Source organism: Rana temporaria, chromosome 1 (genome assembly GCF_905171775.1).
Source record: "Rana temporaria chromosome 1, aRanTem1.1, whole genome shotgun sequence".
Classification (NCBI taxonomy): domain Eukaryota; kingdom Metazoa; phylum Chordata; class Amphibia; order Anura; family Ranidae; genus Rana; species Rana temporaria.
This window is the reverse complement of record NC_053489.1, coordinates 354,147,977-354,175,407: the sequence shown is the minus strand read 5'-3', so window position 1 is coordinate 354,175,407 and position 27,431 is coordinate 354,147,977. Positions and strand designations below refer to the sequence as shown.

The 27,431-nt window shown below is 43.0% G+C and overlaps 1 protein-coding gene across 2 annotated transcripts in view; it reads left to right on the top strand.

The window, feature by feature from the left end:
• Positions 1-27,431, top strand: part of CPAMD8 (C3 and PZP like alpha-2-macroglobulin domain containing 8) — a 307,162-nt gene that overhangs the window by 29,709 nt on the left and 250,022 nt on the right. For both annotated transcript variants that reach the window (XM_040321178.1, XM_040321172.1), the window contains exons 2-5: positions 7,451-7,602; positions 15,850-15,872; positions 23,142-23,307; positions 24,528-24,580. In XM_040321178.1, the coding sequence (XP_040177112.1) occupies positions 7,451-7,602; positions 15,850-15,872; positions 23,142-23,307; positions 24,528-24,580 (394 nt within the window). The remainder of the gene's footprint in view (positions 1-7,450; positions 7,603-15,849; positions 15,873-23,141; positions 23,308-24,527; positions 24,581-27,431) is intronic.

Sequence of the window (27,431 nt, the reverse complement as noted above, 5' to 3'; positions counted from 1 at the left end):
GCGTCTAGCACGTTCTTCGGGTGTTAGTCTGGTCCGGCCCAGCTGCATAGGTTCCTCAGCAGGCAGAGGATGGTCCACGGGACGAAGTGAGGGAAGCACAGACTGACTACGACCTAGGGAGTGCTGGTGTCTTTTCTCAATGGACCTCTCCTGAAAACGAATATCGATCTGATTGCACAGGGAGATGACATCGTCCAGACCGACGGGGATGGTTCTTCCCGCTAATTCGTCCTTCACTCGGTCAGAGAGGCCATGTAAAAAGGTAGCGACCAGGGCCTCATTGTTCCAGCTCAATTCAGCTGAGAGTATACGGAACTGAAGAGCATATTGGCCCACTGAACGAGATTCTTGGCGGAGACGTAGCAGAGCACTGGCTGCTGAAGAGGCCCGAGCCGGCTCTTCAAAGATGTTCCGAAAGAGCTTTAGGAAGTTGAACAGGCTGGAAACTACCGGATCATTCCTCTCCCACATAGGGGCAGCCCAGGCTAAAGCTTCACCGGAAAGGAGGGAAATAATATAGGCTACCTTTGCCCGATCAGACAAGAAGTTTTGAGGCTGTAGTTCAAAATGGATGGTGCACTGGCTAAGAAACCCCCTGCAGGCCTTGGATTCTCCAGAAAAACGGACTGGAGGTGGTAGCTTCAGTGAATGCGACTCTGCGACTGATGCGACGGGCGCAGCCGCTGGTTGTACTTGGGGTTGTAGATTCGGGGCTCCCAACGAGGTCTGGAGCTGATCAAAGCGGGAAGCCAGATCCTGAAGGAAACGCATCACCTGAGCCTGATTAGCTTCATGCGTCTCGAGTCTGTGAACAACGCCCTGTAATGGGTCATCTGCAGGAAGCGGCACGTTGGCCGGGTTCATGGCTGTTCAAACTGTCAGGTCACCTGTGGCCAGGTGACAAGTGCACCCTGTAGGGGTCAGGGATGCACCACAGGGAAGTGAACCCTATAGCCGACTACTGCTGGCAGGGAGGAAGCGTAACACAAGATCACCCAGGGCGCGGAGTCTAAGACCCAGTTTTGTATTCACCAGAGCCCTTGGTGGTAGGGATGGTCTTGGCCGCAACTGGGTCCAGGTCGCGTTCCCGGGATTCCTCAAGTCACACTCCACAGGGAGAAGGGAGAGGCAGCCAGCAGGACAAACAGTGGTGATGGACAGGCCGAGGTCAGGGCAACAGGCAGACAAGGATAACCGTGGAACATGCAAATAGTCAGGGGCACAGGCAGACAGGGAAGTCGGGGACAAGCCAAAACGGTACACGGAAGATGATTGTAGCACTCTGCAACCAGGAACTAGCAATACACTGCAGACAGGAAGTAAGCATAGGAACACTGTTGAACAGCACTGCAGACCTGTAGAGCAAAGGTTAATATAGGCTTCCTGGGATGGACTAGGGTGGAGCCATACAGGAAGAGGAAGTGATAAGAAGGGAAACCAGAACAAGATCTGCCTCTAATGAACAGATGGAGATCAGGTAGGCAGACAGACTTGATGCATATTCATGACAGGTGACTGCTTTGGGCGTGTAACACAGTGTTACCTGCTGTTTGCTTGCGATATAGCCTAGTTGCAATATTATTAGAGGCATCTCGATATATTGACAAGTCCAGGAACGATAAGGTGTCTCTATCGAATTCAAAAGTAAATTTTAAATTAAATGTGTTTTTATTCAGCTGGCCTATAAATTCCTGTAAGCACTGTATAGTGCCTGTCCAAATAAGGAAAATGTAGTCGATATATCTATACCAACACAGTACTTGGGCCATGAAGTCATCATAAGCCTCATTGGAGGCTATTTCCCTCTCCCACCCCCCCAGGTACAGGTTCGCGTATGCCGGTGCGCAACAAGTGCCCATGGCAACGCCCTGTACCTGGAGGTAGTGGGAGTCTAGGAAAGAGAAACTTATGAAACTGTTATTCAATAATGTGCCATAAAGTAGTATACTCAAAGAAAAAAAATAAGCTGAATATCCAAACATACAAATAAATAAATAACGAAATGTGAATAAAGTCCAATTAAAGCCCAATGGTAGGAGTTGGTTCATATAAAGGCAAAAATCTCATTTTTTCTTGATAGAAGAAAAAACAGATAAAACGTCTATGCAAGCATCGACTGTTAAATTTATGAATTGTCCGTTCACCTCCAACAATGACCCAAGGGTCAAACAAGGCTCATCAGATAGTCAGATAAGGAATCCTGCTGATGCATCTGTAAAGGCATCCAGGTGAAGACGAAGAACTACGTCCAAAACTTGGCATCAAAACATCTTGGGTAATTCCACGTATAAAGGAAACAGCTCGCTCCAAGGAATGGCACTTCTTGTATAAATGGCGCTCAAAGAAAACAAAGAACAACCATAGTGCAATATTGCCAAATTAAAAGTAAATTTATTTAGTAAAAAAGCTGCTTACATCAAGTAAGGATAAAAACCGCAGTAAAAAGCAATGGGACTAGTGACACACAGGCCTCCTTACCGTACTTCTGTTAAAACACCACCGGAACTGATGTCACAAGGCTCCATCTGACGCGTTGCGTCACTGGTCAAATGACGCAACTTGTCAGGTGGAGCCTTGTGATGTCAGTTCCGGTGGTGTTTTAACAGAAGTACGGTGAGGAGGCCTGTGTGTCACTATTCCCATTGCTTTTTACTGCGGTTTTTATACTTACTTGATGTAAGCAGTTTTTTTACTAAATAAATTTACTTTTAATTTGGCAATATTGCACTATGGTTGTTCTTTGTTTCCTTTGAGCGCCATTTATACAAGAAGTGCCATTCCTTGGAGCAAGCTGTTTCCTTTATATGTGAAATTACCCAAGATGTTTTGATGCCAAGTTTTGGACGTAGTTCTTCGTCTTCGCCTGGAACCTGGATGCCTTTAAGGATCCATCCTTATCTGACTATCTGATGAGCCTTGTTTGACCCTTGGGTCATTGTTGGAGGTGAGCGGCCAATTAATAAATTTAACAGTCGATGCTTGGATAGATGTTTTATCTGTTTTTTCTTCTATGAAGTTATCTCAATGAGATTTTTGCCTTATATGAACTAACTCCTACCATTGGGATTTAGTTGGACTTTATTCACATTTATTTATTTATTTGTATGTTTGGATACTCGGCATATTTTTTTCTTTGAGTATACTACTTTATGGCACATTATTGAATAAGCGCACCATTCTCATCTTTTTCTTTTACAAATGTTAATTTGATTCCACTGTTAGAAGATCAAACAAACATTCTGAAAATGAAAATGATTAAAGGGTAAGTTCACCTTTGTACACTTTTTTTTCTTCTAATAACCAGCTCCCTCATACACCAATATAGCATTCATGTACTTTTTTTGCAAAAATATGAATGCTTTCCATAAAATCTACAGTTACTTACCTTTCTTGTCCTAATCAACATTTCCAGATGTTTCCATTAGTAATGTCTTCTTTCTGATCAGACTTTAGGTCATGACACAGGAAGAAGTTGACCAGCTGATCTCATTAGCATACACTATGGGGGTTATTTACTAAAGGCAAATCCACTTTGCACTACAAGTGTACTCCAAGTGCCCTCAAAGTGCACTTGGAAGTGCAGTCGCTGTAGATCTGAGGGGAAGATCTGAAATGAGGGGAAGCTCTGCTGATTTTATCATCCAATCATGTGCAAGCTAAAATGCTGGTTTATATTTTCCTTGCATGTTCCCCTCAGATCTACAGCAACTGCACTTCCAAGTGCACTTTCAGTGCACTTTTAAGTGCACTTGCAGTGCAAAGTGGATTTGCCTTTAGTAAATATCCCCCTCTGTATCATCCACCCACCCATTCCCAGTTGCACGTTTTTAAATGAAATGCAATCCGTCAGTGATCACCCTTCTCACTAAATACACAATCAGATTGCATAGTGTATGGCCTTTTTTTACAAGTACATAGGAGGGAGTGGACAGAAACACTCAACTGTCAAACCCTGTTCACAACAACAAAGAAGCTTCAGAACTTTTTTTTTTGAGTGGAGCTTAGTGCATTTTTTAACTGCAATTTTTGGTGCAGCGCATTTCTGAAATGCAAGGAAATGCACAGATGTGAATGGAGCCTCATTGTTTTTGTGTTACTGCACCAATTTCACCCTCAGGCCCCATTCACATCTAGCATAGTGACTGTCGCTCTTCTTTTGTTTATAGAGTAAAAAATAAAAACCGCAGAGGTGATCAAATACCACCAAAAAGAAAGCTCTATTTGTGGAAAAAAAAGGATGTAAATTTTGTTTGGGTACAGCGTCGCAATTGTCAGTTAAAGCGACGCAGTGCCGTATCGCAAAAAATGACCTGGTCATTGAGCAGCCAAATCTTCCGGGGCTGAAGTGGTTAAATATGCTTTATTTTTTTTTGTAATGACATGTTTCTTAAAGCGGTGGTTCACCCTAAAAACCAAGTTTCTACCATCAAATCCAGCATAGTAGCGTGAGCTACAGTATGCCTTTATTTTATTTTTTTGCGCCGTACTCAGTTTACTGCCGTAGTGAAGTTTCAGACTCTGCGCGGGGAATGGGCGTTCCTATGCAGAGGGAAGATGATTGACGGCCGGCTATGGCGCGTCACACTTCCCGAATATAGCCGAAATAGGACTTGCCTCTTCACGGCGCTATACGGCGCCTGCGCACAGACTAGGAGCTGACTGCACAGGCGCCGTGAAGAGGCAAGTCCTATTTCGGCTATTTTCGGGAAGCGTGACGCGCCATAGCCGGCCGTCAATCATCTTCCCTCTGCATAGGAACGCCCACTCCCAGCGGGGAGTCTGAAACTTCACTACAGGATTAAACTGTGAGTACAGTGCCAAAAAATAAAAGAAAGGCATACTGTAGCTCGCGCTAGTATGCTTGATGGCATGCTAGAAAAAAAAATGTTTTTTTTAGGGTGAACCCCCGCTTTAATAGAAATGTTTGTTACTTATATTTTGTTAATCTTTCTGATAACTCAATATAAAAACCCTATAGTTAAAAAACAAACAAAACAACAGCCCATTAATTAGTAGACTATCATTACAAACTGTGGAACCCTATTTGGGCTCCCAAACAACAGGCTCCCCTGTTCAGTTGTATCTCTTTTTGATCTAAAGTATAAATCTCAGCAAAAAAAAATTGATTTAATTACCAAACAGTAGTGTACTGCATTAACCCTATCGTCCATGTAATTATTATTTTGATTAACCAGTTTAGAAGAAATGTTGTGGTAAAAAATACTTTTGGGTTTAACCAATCCATTTTTTTACATGTTTATTCTTAATTTTCTGTGCAGCTGGGGGTCTGCTTTTCGCCAACACACTATTGTACTCAGTGGTGTCCTTTGGTACATCTCAGCTCGTATTATTCGGATGTGCACATGCAGTTGAAAATATATTTCCCAAACACCTTGTTCATTTGCCAAAATGGTTAACTTAATGCTAACTCATAACCACTCTTTGAACAAAATCTTCTCACTAGCTAATTATAGTGATCAGAATCCATCATGCTGTTTCATGTGATTATTGGAGGACAGACTAAAATAGAATATTGTAAATAATTGTCTAGGAATTTCAAGTATCTTAGTTTGTTCTTGCTTTTTTCCTTTTTCTCAGTGTATTTTTTCCAGCATTTTTTTCTGTAGGTTGCTGGTGGTTAGTAACAATTCTGAATACATTTCCAACAGTTCCAAGACCTTCTGTGTGCATGTGGTTTTATATTTTTGTTTCTCCATTAGCCTTATTAAATTAATATATAATTTTTTCTGCTTTTTCTTAAACCTTCTTTCGTAAAGTCTATCTCCTGGTTTACTATGGCTTTAAAGTAATTTAAAGGTTTAATTTTTATTTTTCTAAAATAATAAACATACCATACTTGCCTGCTCTGTGCAGTGGTTTTGGTGCTTTTGTGTGCATTCGATCTATTGACACACACAGTGCGCCTCAGCCTCTCCCCCGCTCTCTGTGCTCACAAGATTTCATTGATAGCAGCAAGAGCCAAGGGTCGAGCCTCCTGTGAAAAGAGGGGAGAGAAGAGCAGTGCTGCTTCAGATAGGCACAGTACTGAATCGAGATCAGGCTCAGGTGGGTGTTTCAAGGGGCCTGGACGAGTTGACATAGAAACGTTTTTTTACCTTAATGCAAAGAATAGTTTACAAGATGGAAATTTTTTTCTCATTAAAATAATAATCATGTAATACTTACCTGCTCTGTGCAATAGTTTTGCACAGAGAAGCCCCCATCCTCCTATGAAAGGGTCCCCTGCCTGCACACCTGGCTCTTCCTCCCACCGAGTGCCCCCCTAAAAAAGGCCCTTCCTTATGCATGCTCAAACCTGAGCCAGGCTGTTGGCATCTATTCAGACACAGACAGAGACAGAGAAAATGGTCTGGTGTTGCCTGTGACATACCTCCATCCCCAAACCTAATACAACATAGCAGAATTGCACCCCTGGGACTTTAAATGAGGTGAGAACAGAAAGGTCAATGAGAGTACGTATAAAACATGTACAAAAGTGCCAAACCACTTGACATTTTTATACACAACATTACCAAACGGCCACATACATATGTATTTGGAATTGTTGATATACAGTAATACACAAGCATCATAAAACTGTCCGTGTTTTCTTTACTCTGTAGACACATTGCATATGCATCTACACCTGAAGAAGCGAGCAGTGACTCGCAAAATGTGTCAAGTTTTATGATGCCTGTGTATTAATGTATAGCAACAATTACAAATACATATGTATGTGGCCGTTTGGTATTGTTGTGTATAATACTGTCAAGTGGTTTGGCACCTTTGTACATGTTTTATATACTATGAATGTCATACAATTTTTAATGAATTAATTTACCATGTTTACTGTACATACTCTCATTACCTTTCCGGGCGCAATTCTGCTATGTTGTATCTATTCAGACACACAGCGCCCCACTTTCTGCTCACAGGTTTTGACTGACAGCAGCAGGAGCCAAGGGCTCCCTCTGCTCTCAGTACATACTGGTACCATCCCTAACAAGGCTACATAGCAGCACAGACATATTGCAAGAATTGAGAATGACCTGGGGAACCCCTGGGCACTGTAAGGAGAGAAATGATGCATAGCATGGTGCTGTGATGAGTGGTTGTGACCAAATCACAGTGGCATGGACTTAAAGGAATATGACTCAATGTTTTAACTGTTCTGCAGCACTGTGCACAATCTCTCTTGGGAAGTTTGTTTTCTGGGTACAGACTCCTCAAAATGGTAGTGTGTGGTAAATAACCAAATTTTATGGAATCAAATGTCGTAGCAAATTTTAATGTGAACAGTCTTTAGCCTAGCAATATTGTATAAAGGTGTATGCTGCCGTCATTCCTTTCCAATAACAGCTGATGTGTTCATAGCATATTGCTGCTACTGAGCAGATGTCTTGTAGATTCATTGTCATAACTGAAGTCTTATCTTTATCATTTTTCCTAGGGGCTATTTGATAACGGCTCCCTCTGTTTTTCACTCTGGAGTAGAAGAGGCAGTGAGTATAACCATCTTTAACACAGCTGCTGAAACCAAGGTCCAGGTAAAGCTTGTTGTTAAAGGGGAGACAGTGGCTGTTGGCAAGGGGTCAGTATTGGGTAAGTCTTCCTTTTTCTTTTTCTTTTTTAAACCTGTTTGATACAGTGGTAATTTCATTGAAGATCCATTAGACTTGATTTACTAAGCCATATGAGCATATGTGGTAACATCAACCACGACCTAATTGTTTTCTCAGTATTTTTCCCTTTAGTAACCAGAGTTTTTGGGCTTGGATGCTCAAACTGGCCCTAGTCTGCTTTATGTTTAGTGACATTGTGCATCTGTTAACTTTGTAAATCTGTGACTACGTTTTTCATTTTTTACACAGGGTGCGAGAACTAGGAACACACACAGTTGTGTATTCCTAGTTCTCTGTAAGGTTCATTTATATTCTCATGGAAAACAAAAAGTGCAACAATTGGGACATAGTATCCCAATAGAAAATTTGTAGGTGAATCGACCACAACTAACAACCAACAGCTCTATGCAAAAGGACTTTATTGGTGAATGTAAAAAAGTATAAAAAAAAACTCAACCAAGGTGGTATAAACAGCCCCAACGGAGGAGGGGTTCCTACAGAACATACACTAAACAGTAAAAACACACATAAAAAAGTAACATACAACGTTGCATATACTAAAAAGGTTAGATTGAGATCCAAGTCCGCCCTCTCTCAGTGCCATAAATAATTAAACCCCTAATTATCCAGACATGATTGTCTTAGGATGTGGCAGTAACTGTTGGGATCATCAAACTATTAATTCTTGGCTATAGTGATACTTCTCCAAAATGACTTGAATAATGATACTGATAAATTCCGCCTGGGAAAAGTCCAAACTCAAACTCAGAGCTGTGTGTCTCGTTTTCTGTGGAATCCTATGGGCCGTGTTAGTCTGCTGGATTGTGGAGTGTCGATAAGCTGTCGTGGGTTGGTGGAATGGAATATCGTAAACGGCGTTAACCCCTGACCGTTACGCTTACCCACCCAGTGGTTCAAGCTCAGAGTGCTTCAGAATCAAACCCTTGTATGTCGTCCCAATGTTGACAGTGAGTTCGGTCGGACATACGTCGGCTTTCATCTATGGCAGTGGTTCTCAACCTGGAGGCCAGATGATGATTTGCCAGGGGTCACCAAATCCTGGGCTGTTCCTGAAGCCCGCACCCCTCTCCCAGCCTTTTTGCGTCTGCCCAGCTGGGCTGTTCCTGGAGCCCACGGCTGCCCACTCAGCCTCTTTGCAGCTGCCCATTCAGTTCACGGCATGGCTGGGGGGCAGAAACTAGAGGTCCGCTGACTGGTGAGGATTGTGAGGTAGGAGGGGCTGGAGGAGACCCTATCTCCTGATTTCTGCATAGGTGTCACTGCTACGTGACACCACAAAGTCGGAGACACAGTGGGTAACACTACCTGTGATTCTAGTTGCCATTAAAAGTCCCCACTACAGTTCTTGGATCAGCAGATGACCTTGATCAAGAGCACCTAAGGGTAATCAGAACAACCCCCATCCCATCCCCCCCTTCCCACCAAGTAGTAAGAGAAGGAATAAAAATAGAGAATACATGGAAGGGAGAGGAAAAGAGGGGAGGAAGAAAGACAAAGGGAGAAAAAGATTAAGAGAAAAAAAAAAGATGGCTAGAGAGAAATGGGGGAAAAAACAAGAAATTTGTATAGTGAGAGATAAAAGGGAAAGAAAGGAGAACGAAGAGATAGAGTGGTACATCCTAAAATGTACCATATGAGGTTTTAATACTGTACGAGTGGAGGGGCTCAGGAAGCGCTAAATTTCCATGGGTTCGGGGCGCAAACTACTTGTCTTTCCTTGGGTGCTGACAACCCACGCTACGAAAATAATTTTACTGTTACCACAACTTTATCAAATTTTATCAAGGGGTCGCGGCAATAAAAGGTTGAGAACCACTGATCTATGGTATATTGTCCAAAATGACGAATCTAGCCGGTGGCGTGTACCTGGATATGTCGCGTTCCGCGTTCTATGGATAAGCGGCAACGACAGCTGGTTCGCTCGGAGCCCCGAGTCGACCAGTACAAGCAACGCCAGGCACGTCGTTCCTTCCGTCAGGTTTCACAGGACGTACGAGGCTGGGTTGGAGTATCCGACAAAATCAATGTGTCTACTCGACCACTGGGGGCAATGCATTAAGTCCCAAATTGTTACTTGAATGAAGTGAATTCGGCTAAAGGTACGGGGGACAACTCCAAAATCTGACAATCGCCGTGCATCGACGCGTTTCGTGATCGGCAATCACTTAATCTGGATGTGCAGCTGCAGATTGTCAGATTTTGTCAGATTTTAGGCTAGTCCCCCTGTACCTTTAACCGAAATCCCCTTTGTTGAAGTAACAATTTGGGACTTGGTGCATTGCCCCCAGTGGTCGAGTAGACACATTGATTTTGTCTTGTGGGGGGACCCCCACGTCGGCTTTTCGGCGTGGGGGGGTCTCCTTACAACCCATACCAGGCCTATGGGCCTGGTATGCCCCTGGGGGGGCAACCCATGCCGGTTTTTTATTTAAAATTTGGCGTGGAGTTCCCTCTCGGGATTCATACCAAACGCCGCAGCTAGAATTTGCGGGAATCCAAGTCGGATCCCCGTCGCTTCTATGACGCGCTCGCTGGAATGTGCTTTGTCTATTCCAGCGAGTGCGAGATGTCGGCACCCTGTCGCCGAGAATCAGCGTGATGCTGTCGTGCTGGAAACACATTTTCGGCAACAGGTACAGTATATGCAACGTTGTATGTTACTTTTTTATGTGTGTTTTTACTGTGTTTTTACTGTTTAGTGTATGTTCTGTAGGAACCCCTCCTCGGTTGGGGCTGTTTATACCACCTTGGTTGAGTTTTTTTGATACTTTTTTACTTTCACCAATAAAGACCTTTTTCATAAAGCTGTTGGTTGTTAGTTGTGGTCGATTCACCTACAAATTTTCTGTTGGGATACTATGTCCCAATTGTTGCACTTTTTGTTTTCCATGAGTTATATTGTTTAATAGGAGGATCCCGTCCGATTTAGGACGAATCAACTCAACAGCACACTTGCTATTATTCCCAGACGGATTCAGGCATTTTACATACATTTTTTTCAATAATTTACATTCTCGTGGCAAGGGGCAGTTTTCATGTGTATTGCAGTCACAAATGAATTATTGTGCAAATGAGGTTCGCTAAGGAGTATACAATTTAGTGTCTCAATTGTACATCAGTGTTGGAGTGCCTAACCACTTCCAGACCTGCGCACGACGATGTACGTCCTATTTTTAAAGATTGATATCTCGGTAACGGCAGCAGCTGCTGTCACAACCGTATCAATCTTTAGTGTGCGCGGTCTGGATTTCGGTAATGGCGGTCTCCGCGGCGGATTCACCGCGAGATCGCCGTTATCGGTGGCAGGAGAGGGCCCCTCCCGCCGCTCTCCCGCGCCCTCCGCCGCCTACCGGAGCCGTCGGTAGCGGCGGAGGCGATCGGATGCTGTCGGCTGGTGAGCGGGGACGAGACTGAAGGAAAAATCTCCTTTGCCCGTCCCCATAGCTCGGCTGGGCGGAAGTGACGTCAAAACGTCAGTCCCGCCCAGCCTCTTAAAGAGACAATTTTTTTTTTTGGTCATTTGAAAAAATGAATTTTTTTTTATTTTTTTTATTTTTTGCATTTAAGCCCAAATATGAGATCTGAGGTCTTTTTGACCCCAGATCTCATATTTAAGAGGACCTGTCATGCTTTTTTCTATTACAAGCGATGTTTACATTCCTTGTAATAGGAATAAAAGTGATCAAATTATTATTATTTTTTTTTCAGTGTAAAAAATAATAAAATAAATAAAAATAAATAAGAAAACAAAAAAAATTTTTTTTTTAAAGCGCCCCGTCCCGACGAGCTCGTGCGCAGAAGCGAACGCATACGCGAGTAGCGCCCGCATATGAAAACGTGTTCAAATCACACAAGTGAGGTATCGCCGCGATCGTTAGAGCGAGAGCAATAATTATAGCCCTAGAGCTACTCTGTAGCTCAAAAAATGCAATCTCTAGAATTTTTTAAACATCGCCTATCGAGATTTTTAAGGGTAAAAGTTTGACGCCATGCCACAAGCGGGCGCAATTTTTAAGCGTGACATGTTGGGCATCATTTTACTCGGCGTAACATTATCTTTCAAAATATATAAAAAAATTGGGCCAAATTTATTGTTGTCTTATTTTTTAATTAAAAAAAGTGAATTTTTTCCAAAAAAAGTGCGCTTGTAAGACCGCTGCGCAAATACGGTGTGACAAAAAGTATTGGAATGACCACTATTTTATTCTCTAGGGTGTTAGAAAAAAAAATATATAATGTTTGGGGGTTTTAAGTAATTTTCTAGCAGAAAAAACTGTTTTAGTCTTGCAAACACCGAATCTGAAAAACACCTAAGGTCTGGAAGTGGCTAAAATAAAAATGTGTGATCTGAGCTCTTTGCATGCGTATTTTTTCTCTCCAAATGTTTTACTTATAAGACAGCAATTTCCAACCACGTAAAACAGAAACAGTATAACAATATACCCAGATTACAGTGAAAAGTACCAAACCACCCTGATGGGTGCATCCAATTACAGGCTTTGATTTTACAATCCCTGAGAATGACAGGGATCCCTGCAAACCGTGGACTGTGAAATAACACTATACAGAAACCCTCATAATGTTTATGGTGTTTTATTCAGTGAAGGATACTGTTGTACCACTGTTTTTTTTTAAATAAACTAAACCGGAAGGAGAAAAGAGAGGGAAAACAAGAAGAGAGGGAATGTAGGAAAGGAAGAGAAAAAAGTAAATAACAAGAGAGAGAAAAAAGGGGGGGGGGGTGAATAAAATGCATGGATTGCAATCTCCTCCGACACGAGGGGGGACACTTGTGTCTAACAGTCAGGCCTCATACACACGACCAAGAAACTCATCGTAAAATAAACATAGTTTTCCTCGACGAGTTCCTTGTCAGGCTTGTCAAGAATCTTGTCAAGCTTTCTTTGTGTACACACTGTCAAGACAAAATCTAGTCGTTCTCAAACGCGGTGACGTACAACACGTACAACGGCACTATAAAGGGGAAGTATGATTGCACTGGCACCACCCTTGGGGCTGCTTTTACTAATCTCATGTTACTATGTTTTAAGTAAAAGTTTGGTGAGAGACGATTCGCGCTTTTCAGTCTGTTACAGCGTGACGAATGTGCTATCTCCATTACGAATGCTACTTTTACCGAAGGTGCGCTCCCGTCTCATACTTTATTCTGAGAATGCGCGTGTTTCTCGTCGTAAACCAGCCCGACGAGAAACACAACGAGGAAATTGAAACTCCCGACAAGAAAAAAGAGAACTTGTTCTCTTTTTTTCTCGTCGAGATCCACAACAGTTTTCTCGACGAAAAACATACACACTAACCACCTCATTTAAAGTCCCAAATTTGAACCCCCCCCCCTTTATTCCATACACACGACCGTTTTCCTCTGCAAAAAAAGCTCTGCCACCAAGTTTCTTGATGGATTTTGTCGGGGAAAACGGTCGTGTGTACGAGGCCTCAGCCTCATTTTTAAAAGAGAGTTTCCTTCTTCAGAGTTTGCAAACATGTTCCATAGAGTCCATGTTAGTATACACCTCAGGTTTGTGCTAGTTTGTCAGTACGAAATCCTACATTGAATTGAACTCTTCTGCCTTGCATAACCAGAACCCAATAAAAGGAGATTGTGGACCCCTCCATCTAAGGGAGATACATGATTTGGCAGCATTTAGAAGATGGCGCAGAAGTGATCTTTTGTAGATTTTGGATGGTATATTAGTAACATGAAGAAAAAATGCTGGATCATGCGGGGCAGGGTAATCTGTAAATTTTTTAACAATTCAGTGGACTTCCTTCCAGTAGTGGTTGAGCTTAGTGCAGGACCAAAGGCCATGCAGGAGCATCCTTGTATGCAGACTTTAAGTGGGAACAAAACCATATGAAGTGTGCATTGAAATCACTAAAGACTATCGAAAGTAGAAAATTACATAGTTCATGCGGCAAAGAGAGTGTACTACAGTACATGTTCATGCACTATAATGCAGAAGTGCAGGCTTTGATCACAGCAAGCACAGATACAAGATTTCATATGCTGTGAATGAAGGTCCCAGTAAATAATACCTGTCCAATAACTGCCTTTTTTGCTGCCACAAAAAAAGATACTGGTCTTTTGAGAAATTGTGCTGTTTGTCACATTGTTTTTTTTTTATGTTTAGATAGAATTTTAACACACAATCCTTATTGTTCCTTGTCTAAATAAAAGGCAATTTTTTGGCAGTATTTGGATGCAAACTTTGACAGCAGTATATGCAGTATACTGTACATGTATGTAGTAGCAGATTGGTAAGGGGATCATGATTACTGGGTGTGCGTACATTCATGCAATGAAGCAAACCCACATTGTAAGTGTAATGATCTTCAAATACATTTTTCCCAGCCCTTTTGCATTTTCTTTTACTACATCTTTTCTTCTGTTACTACAGTTTTGGGTAGTTATCAGCAGGGGAGGGCTGGCAGCCTTAGGCCTGGGGGGCAAGTGGCCCATAGAGCGTGGAAAAGTGATGGATCGAGGAAAACAGTCTAAGATTTTTCATGATCACAAGAGTCTGCACAGAGGCCCCCCTTACATCAGAGTCCGCATAGAGGGCCCCCTTACATCAGAGTCCGCATAGAGGGCCCCCTTACATCAGAGTCCGCACAGAGGCCCCCCTTACATCAGAGTCCGCACAGAGGCCCCCCTTACATCAGAGTCCGCACAGAGGCCCCCCTTACATCAGAGTCCGCACAGAGGCCCCCCTTACATCAGAGTCCGCACAGAGGCCCCCCTTACATCAGAGTCCGCACAGAGGCCCCCCTTACATCAGAGTCCGCACAGAGCCTCCCCTTACATCAGAGTCCGCACAGAGCCTCCCCTTACATCAGAGTCCGCACAGAGCCTCCCCTTACATCAGAGTCCACACAGAGCCTCCCCTTACATCAGAGTCCGCACAGACCCCATATACATCAGATCTGATGTAAGGGGTGTTCTGGGAAACTTGATTTAAGGGTGCATGCTGTGAACTATTGTGTAAAGAGGGTCTCTGCTCACCAAAGCCTGCCCCCCCTCCCCTTTAACAAAGTCCACAGAGCACCCCTTTTTATACTTTGGGAGGCAGGAGAGACTAGAGAGGGTGAGCTTACCAGGATGGAGGCTGAGGCGCAGGCAGGCTGTCTGATGCTTTTTTGAGTTTAAACTTCCTGTTCGGTGCCCACACATGCCCGGGGAGTGTGGGCAGGGCAGACTCAGAAGGAGGAGGAGCAGATGAGCTCTATCTCTCCTTGTGTCTGTGCAGAGAGAGAAGGGGATGTCGGCGCTGGTGTGTGCTGAGGCTGCGCTATGTGTGAGACGAGACATAGCTCAGCTCTGCAGTCATCTACCTCGGAGCCGACACAGGCACGGCTGCACAGTGGGAGTTGAGGTGACCTGTGTTAACAGAGCTCCAGCAGGCATAATCCTGCTCTGCAAAAACAGCATTTTGTAGTGGCGGCTGGTGGCTGTGCATAATGTCACCAGCCCGGGGGGAGATTTCCACTCTGCACCCCCCTGCCAGCCCTCCCCTGGTTATCAGTGTATGTATTAATGCATTTTCATGTACAATCTCATAGACCCTTTGTCCAATATATCAATCAAAATTATTCAGTAATAAGTAATCTCCCAAATGAACACATGGCACAAAATCGAATTTGGGATTTGCAGAAAACATACATTTTTTGGGACAGCTTCCCAGTAAAAAGCAGCTCTGCTAGCTGTCCTGACTACAATTTCATTGCCCTCCAAAATGGAAGTTTATAGAATAAGATATAACAATACATTTTATACATATATATGATAGTATAACATAATATTACTTTAAAACCTTGACACAAAGATTTACATATAAGTCGTTTTTGAAACAAGCGAGACATTTTCCTAGCATCTTGCAAAAGCATTCTTTGAACAGCATGGGTTGTACTCTGTTTCCTTGGACAACAGGAATTCTATGGAGGTACACCTGGAATTTCTTGAGTCAGCATGAGATCTTTGTTCTTAGTGTAGATTATAGCTTTCTATATTAAGTTGCAGTCAAATTCTATCCATTCCAATGTGATTTTCTGAAATATCTACATATACTGTACATATTTATCTTCTGTAAACAAAATGCATGAATATTTTGATATATGTACATGTGTTAATATTCAAAAATGTTAATCTCATTTGATCTTTATTGCTTAACAAATGTTGTTTTTCTTTTAGATAAAGGCACAGTGAAAATCAAGGTGAGTTCGTAAAATCCCGGCCATAATAGGAACTCTAATTCTAAATTGTAATTAGTATATCAGGTACTGTTAATAAATGCACTGCATGGCCAGGTTCAGGGCACATGAATGAGTCGTGTTCAGATGAAAAGGGGGATTGGACAGAGTATGGTCAGCTTTAGGACAATACCAAGAAATAAACTGCTTTCATATAGGAAAGAGGAGGGATAGCCACGATATACACAACCAGCAGGGATGGATAGACAGGTAGGTGAGTAGGTGGGTGGATAGATGGGTGGGGGAATAAATGGATGGATAGGTGGGTTGGTTGATGGATAGGTGGGTGGATGATGGGATGGATGGATAGGTGGATGGATACATGGGTGGATGGATGCAGCAAGGAATGGGATATTTAATGATCAGGAGATGGTAGATCTGCCTGTCAGTGTTATGATCCAGCACAGATCAGTGTACAGTGAAGGAAGCTTGTCTGGATGGATGGATGGGGTTGGTGGATGGGATGAATGCGGTGGATGCAGTGGGTGGATGGGATGGATGGGGTGGGTGGATATATGGAATGGGTGGATGAATAGATAGATGCGGTGGATGGATGGGGTGGGTGGATGGATTGATGCAGTGCGTGGATGGATGCAGTGGTTGGATGGGGTGGATGGATGGATGCAGTGGATGGATGTGGTGGATGGATAGGATGGGTGGATTGATAGATGGGGTGGATGGAATGGGTGGGTGGGTGGATGGATGAATGGATGGATGGGGTGGATGCATGAAATGGGTGGATGGATGTGATGGATGGAATGGGTGTATGGATGCGATGAATGGATGCGGTGGATGAATGGGATGGGTGGATGAATGGGGTGGGTGGATGAATGGGGTGGGGTGGGTGGAATGGATGGGATGGATGCGATGGGTGGATGGGATAGGTGGATGGAGCGATGAAGGAGATATTTAATGATCAGGAGATGGTAGATCTGCCTGTCAGTGTTCTGATCCAGCACAGATCAGTGTACAGTGAAGAAAGCTTGTCTTCCCCTCCTCCTGTCTTTCCAGCACAATGTCACCATGCCATCCAGTATGATCTGACCCCCCTGCCAAGGAGAAGCTCTAATCTCTGCTCTCAGACTGGGAGTAAATTCAGCTGGATGAGAGGAGAGGACAGCCTGAACAACTACCATAACATTATCCACTGCGTGCCAGGCTGCCCCTCCCCCTACCTAAAGGCGTATCTAGTGAAAATGGCGCCTATGGCAAGCACTGAAACTGCGCCCCTGTCAAAACACTTGAAACCCATCTTCCAGATAACCTTAAAACAAAAAAAAAACAGCTAACAAAACTACAAGTCAAGCACTTTAAGCACTCTACTACCGGCCTCTGTCAATTGACGGCGGCACAATAGCTCTGTTCTGAGAGGACGTCATATGACGTGTCCTCGTCTTGCAGAGCCACTAGGGGGCGCGCACACCAGCCGCGTTACTGGGAACCCGATGCGTGTGCCTGGTGGCCGCGATGGCCGCTGGGCACCCGCGATTGCCCAGTAACTGAGCAGGACCGTGGATCTCTGTGTGGAAACACAGAGATCCACGTCCTGTCAGGGAGAGGAGACCGATACTGTGTCCCTTGTACATAGAGACACAGATCGATCACCTCCCCCAGTCAGTCCCCTTCCCCCACAGTTAGAATCACTAGTAGGGAACATATTTAACCCCTTTCTCCCCCCCCTAGTGTTAACCCCTTCCCTGCCAGTCACATTTATACAGTAATCAGTGCATATTTATAGCACTGTTCGCTGTATAAATGTGAATGGTCCCAAAAATGTGTCAAAAGTGTCCAATGTGTCAAAAGTGTCCAATGTGTCCGCCATAATGTCGCAGTCCCAATAAAAAACGCAGATCGCCGGGGGGAAATCTTCCAATGTGCTCCAACTAGTTCTGGTGACCTGGAGGGCCCAACGAATTCCCTTAACTTGCAGGGTTTTATTCTCACTTCCTGTTTGGCTATGGGGCAAGAAGTAGAGGGAATTATTTTGAAATGGAACACAGTTGGCAAAAAAAAACAAAACAAATATGACAGGTTATCCAAAAAAAAGTTTTTTACTGATTGTAAAGCTTTTTTTTAAAAAAAAATAACAAACGTTTTATACATACCTCCTATGTGCAGTTGGTTTTGCTCAGAGTGGCCACGATCCTCCTCTTCTGGGGTCCCTCAGCGGCGCTCCTGACTCCTCCTCTTCTCGAGTGCCTCCACGGAGATGTGCTTTCCCTGGGGCGCACTACCAAGTCCTGCTGCTGCGTCCATTGACACATAAAGCAGGACTTGGCTCCTGCTGCTATCAATCTATCCAATGAGGAACCAAACCAGTGGCTGTTGCTTCTCTGCTTGTCCCCGTTACTGGAATGATCGGGTCAGGTAAGTAAAAGGGGGGCAGCTGCACTACAGGAGGTTTTTCAGCTTAATGCATAGAATGCATTAAAGTGAAGGTTCCATCAAAAATATAATTTTGCTTTAAAGTGTAGCTTAGACCTAAAAAAGAAAAAAAGAAAATAATTTTTACTCACCTTGAAATGCCGGTCCCACAAAATCTGCCTTTCTATTCACCGAGGATCCTGACGTCCGCTCCCTCGGCTCCTAACAGCGCTAATGCTCCTGGGAAATGATGACTCATAATGCCGTGCGCCTCCCCTGTGCCTTCCCTGTGCAAGAATCGCGTTACTACTAGACCGGAAGTGACGTGATTCTAATGCTGTGTGACGGTCCCGGCTTGTTGTTGATGATGGGTTGCCATTACAACAGCGTATACTTCCGCAGCCGACGCTCGTTGTGATGGCAACCCAAGTCATTGACAGCGCGGCGCTGCAGCAGTCTTGCGCATTCGCGAGATTGGGGCGGGACGGGTGTTTCGTTCTGACGCATCATCCCGACTATTCCCGGAAGCAACTGCTTGTGGGCTTCACAATGCCCACAAGCAAAATGAGAACGTTCAAGAGGCCAAGATATAAAGTGTTCCTTTAGAATAACTCGGCGGGACATTTTAAAATAGTAAGTGACACCATAGAGACGTATAGAACGAGAGATGAAAGCAGATATTTTTAAAATTTGAAAAATGTGATGGGAACCCCGCTTTAAGCTGAAAAACCTCAACACTTTACAACCCCTTTAAGAATACATACTAGAAAAGATTTTAAAACCAGACTTTGGAGTTTAGTTTACTCTCTACAACTCAGGAATCTTTCAGTCTTGTTTATTTATTTTTTAAACTGATTTTTTTTCCCCATTCAAATAGATTTGTAATCTAAATTTATGGCCATTCAATTTGATTAATAAACCTGTTGTTCACTGGATAAAATAGAACAAGGCAGTGAGACTTCTGCTTTCACATTTCACACTTCTATTTTCTTCTTGTGGATTGAAAGTGTTTCAGCAATGTACAAATGGTACATGTGAAGAAACTAAGCACGAGTGAGCAATATTGTGTGTACCGTATATATTTTTAGTACCCACTTATCTTGTAGTATTGTACATATGAAAGTAAATGAACACAGCAAATGTAATAGAAATAAATGCACAAGAGAAAGAGTGTATCAGATTTTCCATTATTTAGCTATTTGTGGTTAAATTATTCCCCTGTGAAAGGGCGCGGAGCACAGGGAGAGTCATACTGTGAGATGTGACACAAATGTGTGTAGGTGGCGGGATGGGAGCCATGAGCGAGCATTTGTAAGCAGAGGGACGCCTCTAACACATATTAGTAATTTATATAGGAGGGTCAGCTACATGATGGAGCAGTTTGTACAGTGCTTGAAAACATCACATTAACCCAGTTATTAAGATATTTAGCCATTGAATTGTATGGAATATGTTGAACGTGTTTATGCAATCTCAGCATGAATTTAACCCGTTTGTTTATTTAAACAATAAAATACCAGTTATTATCTAAAGAGAACATTCCAAAAATTCATTGTTTAAATAAACACCAGATAATTTACTTAAACAAATATAGTGCATGTAACATAAGTTAGATGTGGTATTTTCCTGTAAAAGTTTCCGTTGTGTAGACTTGCAAAAGCACTGAGACTTGTTTGGGCGCCACCATCTTGGATGTGATGTGAGCAGATTTTGAGTTGTCAGTTAAAGTGGAAGTCCAGGCTAAAACTTAAATTCCTGCATAGCCACCAACATTCTAACAGTAAACTATACATATCTTTTCTGCAGGTGATCCGACCCGATCTCCAGCGGCGGAAGCTCTGCAAAGGACACGGCCAACAATGGCTGTAAAATGAATGGGAATTGATGTCACCCATAGACTTACTATGGGAATTCCGTTGACGGACGTTTCCTTTGCACCTGCCCACACGCCCACACAGCGAAGCCACGGCTGACAGCTCAATGTGGGATCAAAGCTTCCTCTGCTGGAGATTGGATCAGATAGCCTGCAGAGAAGGTATCTATACAGATTTTTTCTTTACAGGGATAGATAGGTTAGTGGTAGAATGTAGGTTGCTATAGATGCAGGGATTTTAGTTTTAGTCTGGACTTCCACTTTAACTTACACTGTAGTATTCCTCTTCGCTCATCCACTAGCAGCTACATAAAAGGCTACATAAGTAAGGGGCAATGGATCTGGGGCTGCACAGACAGTATTTGAACACTCCCAGAAGAGGGGAGGGCTATGATATTCTGGGGCAGGGGGGGGGGGGGTAGTCTGTGCGAGGGAATTGACTAGTCAAGTTTACAGGCACGTTTTAAGTAAATGAAAAATAATTTATGGAAAAGAAAAACAATGCAAATAGACAAAATTCTATGCTTTTAACTGCATTTGTTTTGTTAGGGTCTCTTTAAAGTGTGTCTAAGGACTTAAAGCAGAGCTCCACCCTAAGGTGAAACTTCCGCTCATTGGAACCCTCCCCCCTCCGGTGACACCTTTCAGGGGGGAGGGGGGGTGGAGGGTGAAGATACCTGTCTAAGAGTATTTGCACCCACTTCCGGGAGTCCTCCTGCGGGTATTTTGCGGGTAGTGTGTCACTTCCCGCACCCGCCCACTGTGTTCTGGGAAACACTCGGCTCCCAGAACATAACGGGGACCAGTGAGGACAGCGCAGTGCGACTCGCGCATGCGCTGTAGGGAATCGGGCAGTGATGCCGGAACACTTCACTTCATGGTTCTCTCACCGAGGATGGCGGTGGGGGCAGCAGATAGACAAACGATTGCTTGTCTTCTGCTGCAGACATCGCTGGACTCCTGGACAGGTAAGTGTCCATATATTAAAAGTCACCAGCTGCAGTATTTGTAGCTGCTGGGTTTTAATATATTTTTAAAACAGAGGAGCTCCGCTTTAAGGTTTTTTACCTTCATGCATTCAATGCATGAAGGTTAAAAACCTTCAGTATGCAGCTCCCCCCACAGCCCCCTAGTACTTACCCAAGCCTGATTGTGATTCAGGGATGTGCATGAGAGTGGCTGCTCTCTGGGGTCTCTCCATCCTGCCAATCACACCTGTGGGGGGGGGGGGGAGCCTCGTTCTGCAGGGCTTTGGAGTGAGCATGCATAAGAGCCCCCATAGCAAGGGGCACTCAGAGAAGAGGAGGGGCCAAGAAGAGGAGGATCTCTGTGAAAAAAAACATTGCGCAGAGCAGGTAAGTATAACATGTTTGTAATTTAAAAAAAATACCTTTAATATTACCTTAGCCACCCTTCTGCATTGTAACCATAGGGGCTCACTTTTGCGGCACTACATCCATTCACAGAACGCCTTATGTTTTTTCAATGAACACTAGGTGTTTTCTGTTTGGGAGAGGTGGGGAGGAAACATCATCATTTCAGTAAAACATTCACTAAAGTTAAGGTTAGTGCACACAAACAAAATATGTTACCCATTTTTGGTAAAATATAAAAGATGAAGATGTATCGAGTAAGCAGATACCAAACATGTCAAGCCTTAAAATTGCATGCATCTGTGAAACTGCGACAAACTTGGCAACACTTTAAAAGGCTTAACAAGTCACCGGGTTAGAGTTATCTGTGAATGATGGCTCTAGAATGATTGCTCTTTCTCTGGTAAGTGTGGTGATATGCATCACCAATCGTCTTTTTCGTACATAGACACATTTTTTGTGCCTTTTTAAAAAAAAATTTTTACAGTAAGTTACTTCTTTTTTTTTTACTCATCTTTATTGCTATCACATGGGGACGCATTAGCCCCCTATGTGATAGCATACTGTACTTGACAATCCAACTGGAACACAACCTTCCTACGTTTCAGTTAGCACAGGACTCTGCTTTTCAGGTCTGACATTTGGGTAATTCTTCCCAAGTTATTTGGGACCAGATCTGCAGCAGTTCACTTGCCGCTTGTCTCTGAAGGCTCACTTCTTCTGAGTGGCTAGCAGGCTGTTTGTTGGAACTGTGTTTCAGTTTGTACAAGACTCCTCTTTGTGTGAGGCCAGTTTAACTTTTCCTTGCAAAGTTATCTGGACCAGAGCTGTGATAGTTTTATTTCTGACCCCTTATCTGAAGACTCACGTTTAGACTAGGTCACTTGATCTGACTATCAGTGTGAATATATAGTGCTCCTTGGATACTACTTTGATAAGGTTTGCGTTTATTTGTATACTCTATGGAGCCAGAATCGCCCTGGAATCACACCAGTGTAGTACAGGAACCTTTTCCAAAATTGCTCCATTCTGAGTCGCAATAATGTGAATGAACAACATTGAAAACAATGTGATTTTCATTGTCGTATAATTCTGTGCAACTCAAGTCGCATCTTAAATCACAGTGGTGTCAACCAGGCCTGATTAAGTGGATAGCAGGCTATATGCTGTATTGACGCTGGTCTGTGAGTGTTCCTGAAGAAGGTGGGTAACTTCTGTTAGCAACATGTCTGGCATCAAACAACCGTTGTCCTGCATATGTGAGTGACCCACCTAATAAGGACCTAATGTGCAAAGTCTAGCTTGGGAGGGAATGATTGAGATTTCTGCATTCCCAATTGGATACACTTGTGACTTGTTCTGACCCCTCTTTCATCCTTGGATTATTCCTGTTACAGCAGAGGCTTTATTGGTCCAACTGAGGTTTAAAATGCCTAACATTGGCCCAACTGGGGTGGAAAAGTGCCAGGCAGACTTTCTCAGCAGGCTATATTTCTTTCTTAATACACGAAAAATCCGTTGTGACTGCCGATTTGTTGCTCAATTTTATCAGAGTGAAAAATAATGAGTTTACACTTTATCATGAAGATTAACACGACTGTATAATTCTTGGATATTTTGCAGGTTCCACCAGGACTGAGAGGTCAAGCGCACCTTAAAGTTTGGGGTAACCGCCACCTAAACGATGGGGGACTTATTTTTCACAACTCTACAACTGTTACAGTGGATAGCAAAGGACTGTCACTTTTTATACAGACTGATAAGCCAGTGTATAAACCAAAGCAAAAAGGTGAGAAATTTACACATATGTTGTATGTGAAACAAAACAAACAGTTTACATTTAATGGCTGGATCACCCAGTAAGAATATTGTGACTGTCTCATGTCTCTTTGCATTTATGCTATAATGCCCTGTACACACGATCGGATATCTGATGGAATCTAATCCGATGGAGTTTTTCATCGGATATCCGATGATGTTGATTTTCATCAGTCATGCATACACACCATCGGTTAAATATCAGATCGTGTCCAACGCGGTGACGTAAAACACTACGACGTGCTGAGAAAAATTAAGTTCTATGCTTTTAAACATGCGTCGACTTGATTCTGAGCATGCGTGGATTTTTGACCGATGGATTTCCCCACAGACGATCGTTTTTTTCTATCAGTTTTTTAACCATAAGAAAAATTTCAATCAGGTTCTATTTTCTTTTCACCGATGGATAAAAAACTGATGGGGCCCACACACGATCGGTTCGTCTGATGAAAATGGTCCATCGGTCCGTTTTCAGCAGACGAACCGATCGTGTGTACAGGGCTTTAGTGTTTGCGGTACAGTAGGAGTTTTGGAGGAATGTCAGGTTTACAAGGTCTACAGATATATAGTATTTTTGTATTTTGTCAGCTGAATGCCTTATTAAAATGTCAGTTGAGCGCCCTTATTACTGCTGTAGAAGACTGCAAAGCAGTACTCTGCTACAGACTGAAAAAACTGAGAATAAAATAAAAAATTTCCCTAACAGATTAACAGTTTATGCTTGGCAAGTTAAAGAGCATTAAGTGCTAATTAAAGCAGAACTCCAAGAGATTTGTAGTGGGGAAAGTTTAGAGCCTCTGTCAGGTTTTTATTCAAACCTGGAAATCATTAGGGATATTTCTCTGTTCTGCTCCAGGTACACAACATGATGGGAGGAGAATTACCGCCATTGACAGTTATCACTGGACACGATTTCCTCTTATCTCCTGTACCTGTTATAAAAACTTTAAAATCCTTTCATTTTCTTTTCTTATGACAATGGTCACAAAGGGCTGATAGAGAGGTAGAATTTAAATGGTTGTGACACAGGCAGTAAAAGTAAACCCTTCAGGTAACCCTTTCCTAATCTATCCAAGAGTAGAAAAATGTTTTGATTGGAGATCAACTGTACATTTATTGATTTGTGAATGTGAGCAGGAAAATTACATCTTTAATTTAAACTCCCTTTGTCCCTGACATTTCTAATTATAGTGATGATCAATATGTATATGGTGACACCGAATCTACGACCTGCAAGTGAAAAGGTAAGGTGATAGACACAAATGGCCTGTTTTTTGAAAACAAGCAAAACATTGATTCTAGGAATGAATTCAATACCAGATTTTATTTTGCAAAGCAGGTTTGAGAATGGATGTCAAAATCTGACTGTTTTTGCTTCTTTTGATGGAGTGAGGAAGGGTAAGAACCCCTGTCAGGTTTTACTGATGTACAGAGCTCCATTGAAGAGATTTACTCTCACTTTCTGTTTTGGTGACACTTTTTAGTACACAGGAAGTGATGGGAAATCTGCAGCACAGAATCAGACAACAATAAAAAGCGGACAGAGGTTCTAGCCTTTCCCTCCTTAAATAAAAGGGGGATTTCCACCTTTTTTTGACCAATGAAATTTGACGTCTTTAGTACAGAAAGGAGGGGGACTCTTATTAACGGAGTGGCGGGCAGCAGAAAAAACCTGGCGGGTGTTCTCATCCTTCACTCCATCCTAAACTAGATGCACTATACATTTTACCTCAAAAAGTGAAGATTTTATTTGTTATAGGGAAAACATCTTCTTGTCTGAAAATGTAAATTTTTTACTTAAATCCCTCCTGAAAAATAGCAGTGTATTTCCTGGCCTGAAGCGTTCCTAGGCACTCCTGTGCCCACAATCTCGTAGCTGTATAACTGCAGTGTGAGATTCAAGGCACTGCTGTCTCTGACTGCTAGTCTTTGGAGATTTGGAATGATGTCACTAGTGTTGACATCTAGTTGTTCATTGTTCTCTATTCGACTAGTTGTTCACTGTTCTTCCTGGAAGATCTGCATTAAGGAAGCAAAGTGGCTGCCTTCCCAGTGACACAGTGCAGAACAAGGCATGGTAAGACTGGCTACAGAGAGCCTAAGGGCAATACTGGTGACTAGTCCTTTGCCTGCCTTTCTTTTTTCTTGTTGGTAAAGACTTCATTAGCAACCTATTGACAAATTAACTTTTCACGAGAGGAATAACTGCTATACTCATGACAACATTTCTTGATTTATTCATGCTTTAAAGGCACACTAAAGGCAATTGTTTTTTTTTAATAACAAACATGTTATACTCACCTCCACTGTGCAGCTCGTTTTGCACAGAGTGTCCCCGAATCCTGTCTTCTGGGGTCCCTCGGCAGCTGTCTCGGCTCCTCCTCGCAAAAGCTTTCCACCTTCATGCGAGCGAGCTCGCATGGTGGAAAGCTTTTGCGGGCACGCTCCCGTGATACAACGGCGGCTGTATCACTCGGCCCGCCCCCGGCTCGCTGCGTCATCGGATGTGATTGACAGCAGCGCCAGCCAATGGCTGCGCTGCTATCAATCCGTCCGGCCTAGCCAATCAACAGCCAGGCTGGGAACCAAAGAGGATCACGAGGACGCGCGCAGGACTTTCGAGGGGTGAGGTAAGTAAAACGGGGGTTTGGGGGGGGCGGTACCGTCGGATGTTTTTTCACCTTAATGCATAGGATGCATTAAGGTGAAAAACATTTACCTTTACAACCCCTTTAAGTGTGATTTACATCTATGCATGTAAGTGCTTTTTGCGTTTTTTTACCGTGATTTTACTGTGTTTTTGCCACAATTTGCATTTTGCGTTTATTTGACAAATTTATTGTTGGGCACATTAGTAAACGCAAAATGCAAATCGTGGTAAAAACATGCTTATCTGCAGCTTCTCCATTGAAGTATATTGAACCAAAAATGCAAAAAAAGCACAGTTTTGTTTTTAAAAAGTCCCCGACCCTTTCCAAAAATGCAGATGTATTAATGTGAACGTATTCCATAGGAATTCATGTTAAAAAAATTCCTGCAAAAAGCATGAAAAAATGCATTGGTGTGAATGGAGCCTAAGGCCAGCTTTAACAAGCTCCAACACTACATGAGGCTTGCTAAAGATTAGCCAAAGTTGTTTAAAACTACAGCACACACTACCATTAGGATATTTTTTTAATTTACAGTCAGGTCCAAACATATTGGGACATCAACATAATTCTAATCTTTTTAGCTCTATACACCACCACAATGGATTTAAAATGAAACACACATTTTACATCCAAATCAGGTGAACGGTGTAGGAATTACAACAGTTTGTATATGTGCCTCCCACTTTTTAAGGGACCAAAAATAATGGGACATATTAATAATCATAAATCAAACTTTCACTTTTTAATACTTGGTTGCAAATTCTTTTGCAGTCAATTACAGCCTGAAGTCTGGAACGCATAGACATCACCAGATGCTGGATTTCATCCCTGGTGATGCTCTGCCAGGCCTCTACTACAACTGTCTTCAGTTCCTGCTTGTTCTTGGGGATTTTCCCTTCAGTTTTGTCTTCAGCAAGTGAAATGCATGCTCAATCGGATTCAGGTCAGGTGATTGACTTGGCCATTGCATAACATTCCACTTCTTTCCCTTAAAAAACTCTTTGGTTGCTTTCGCAGTATGCTTCGGGGCATTGTCCATCTGCACTGTGAAGCACCGTCCAATGAGTTCTGAAGCATTTGGCTGAATATGAGCAGATATTGCCCAAAACACTTCAGAATTCATCCTGCTGCTTTTGTCAGCAGTCACATCATCATTAAATACAAGAGAACCAGTTCCATTGGCAGCCATACATGCCCACGCTATGACACTACCACCACCACCATGCTTTACTGATGAGGTGGTACGCTTTGGATCATGAGCAGTTCCTTTCCTTCTCCATACTCTTCTCTTCCCATCACTCTGGTACAAGTGGATCTTGGTCTCATCTGTCCATAGGATGTTGTTCCAGAACTTTGAAGGCTTTTTTAGATGTTGTTTGGCAAACTCTAATCTGGGCTTCCTGTTTTTGAGGCTCACCAATGGTTTACATCTTGTGGTGAACCC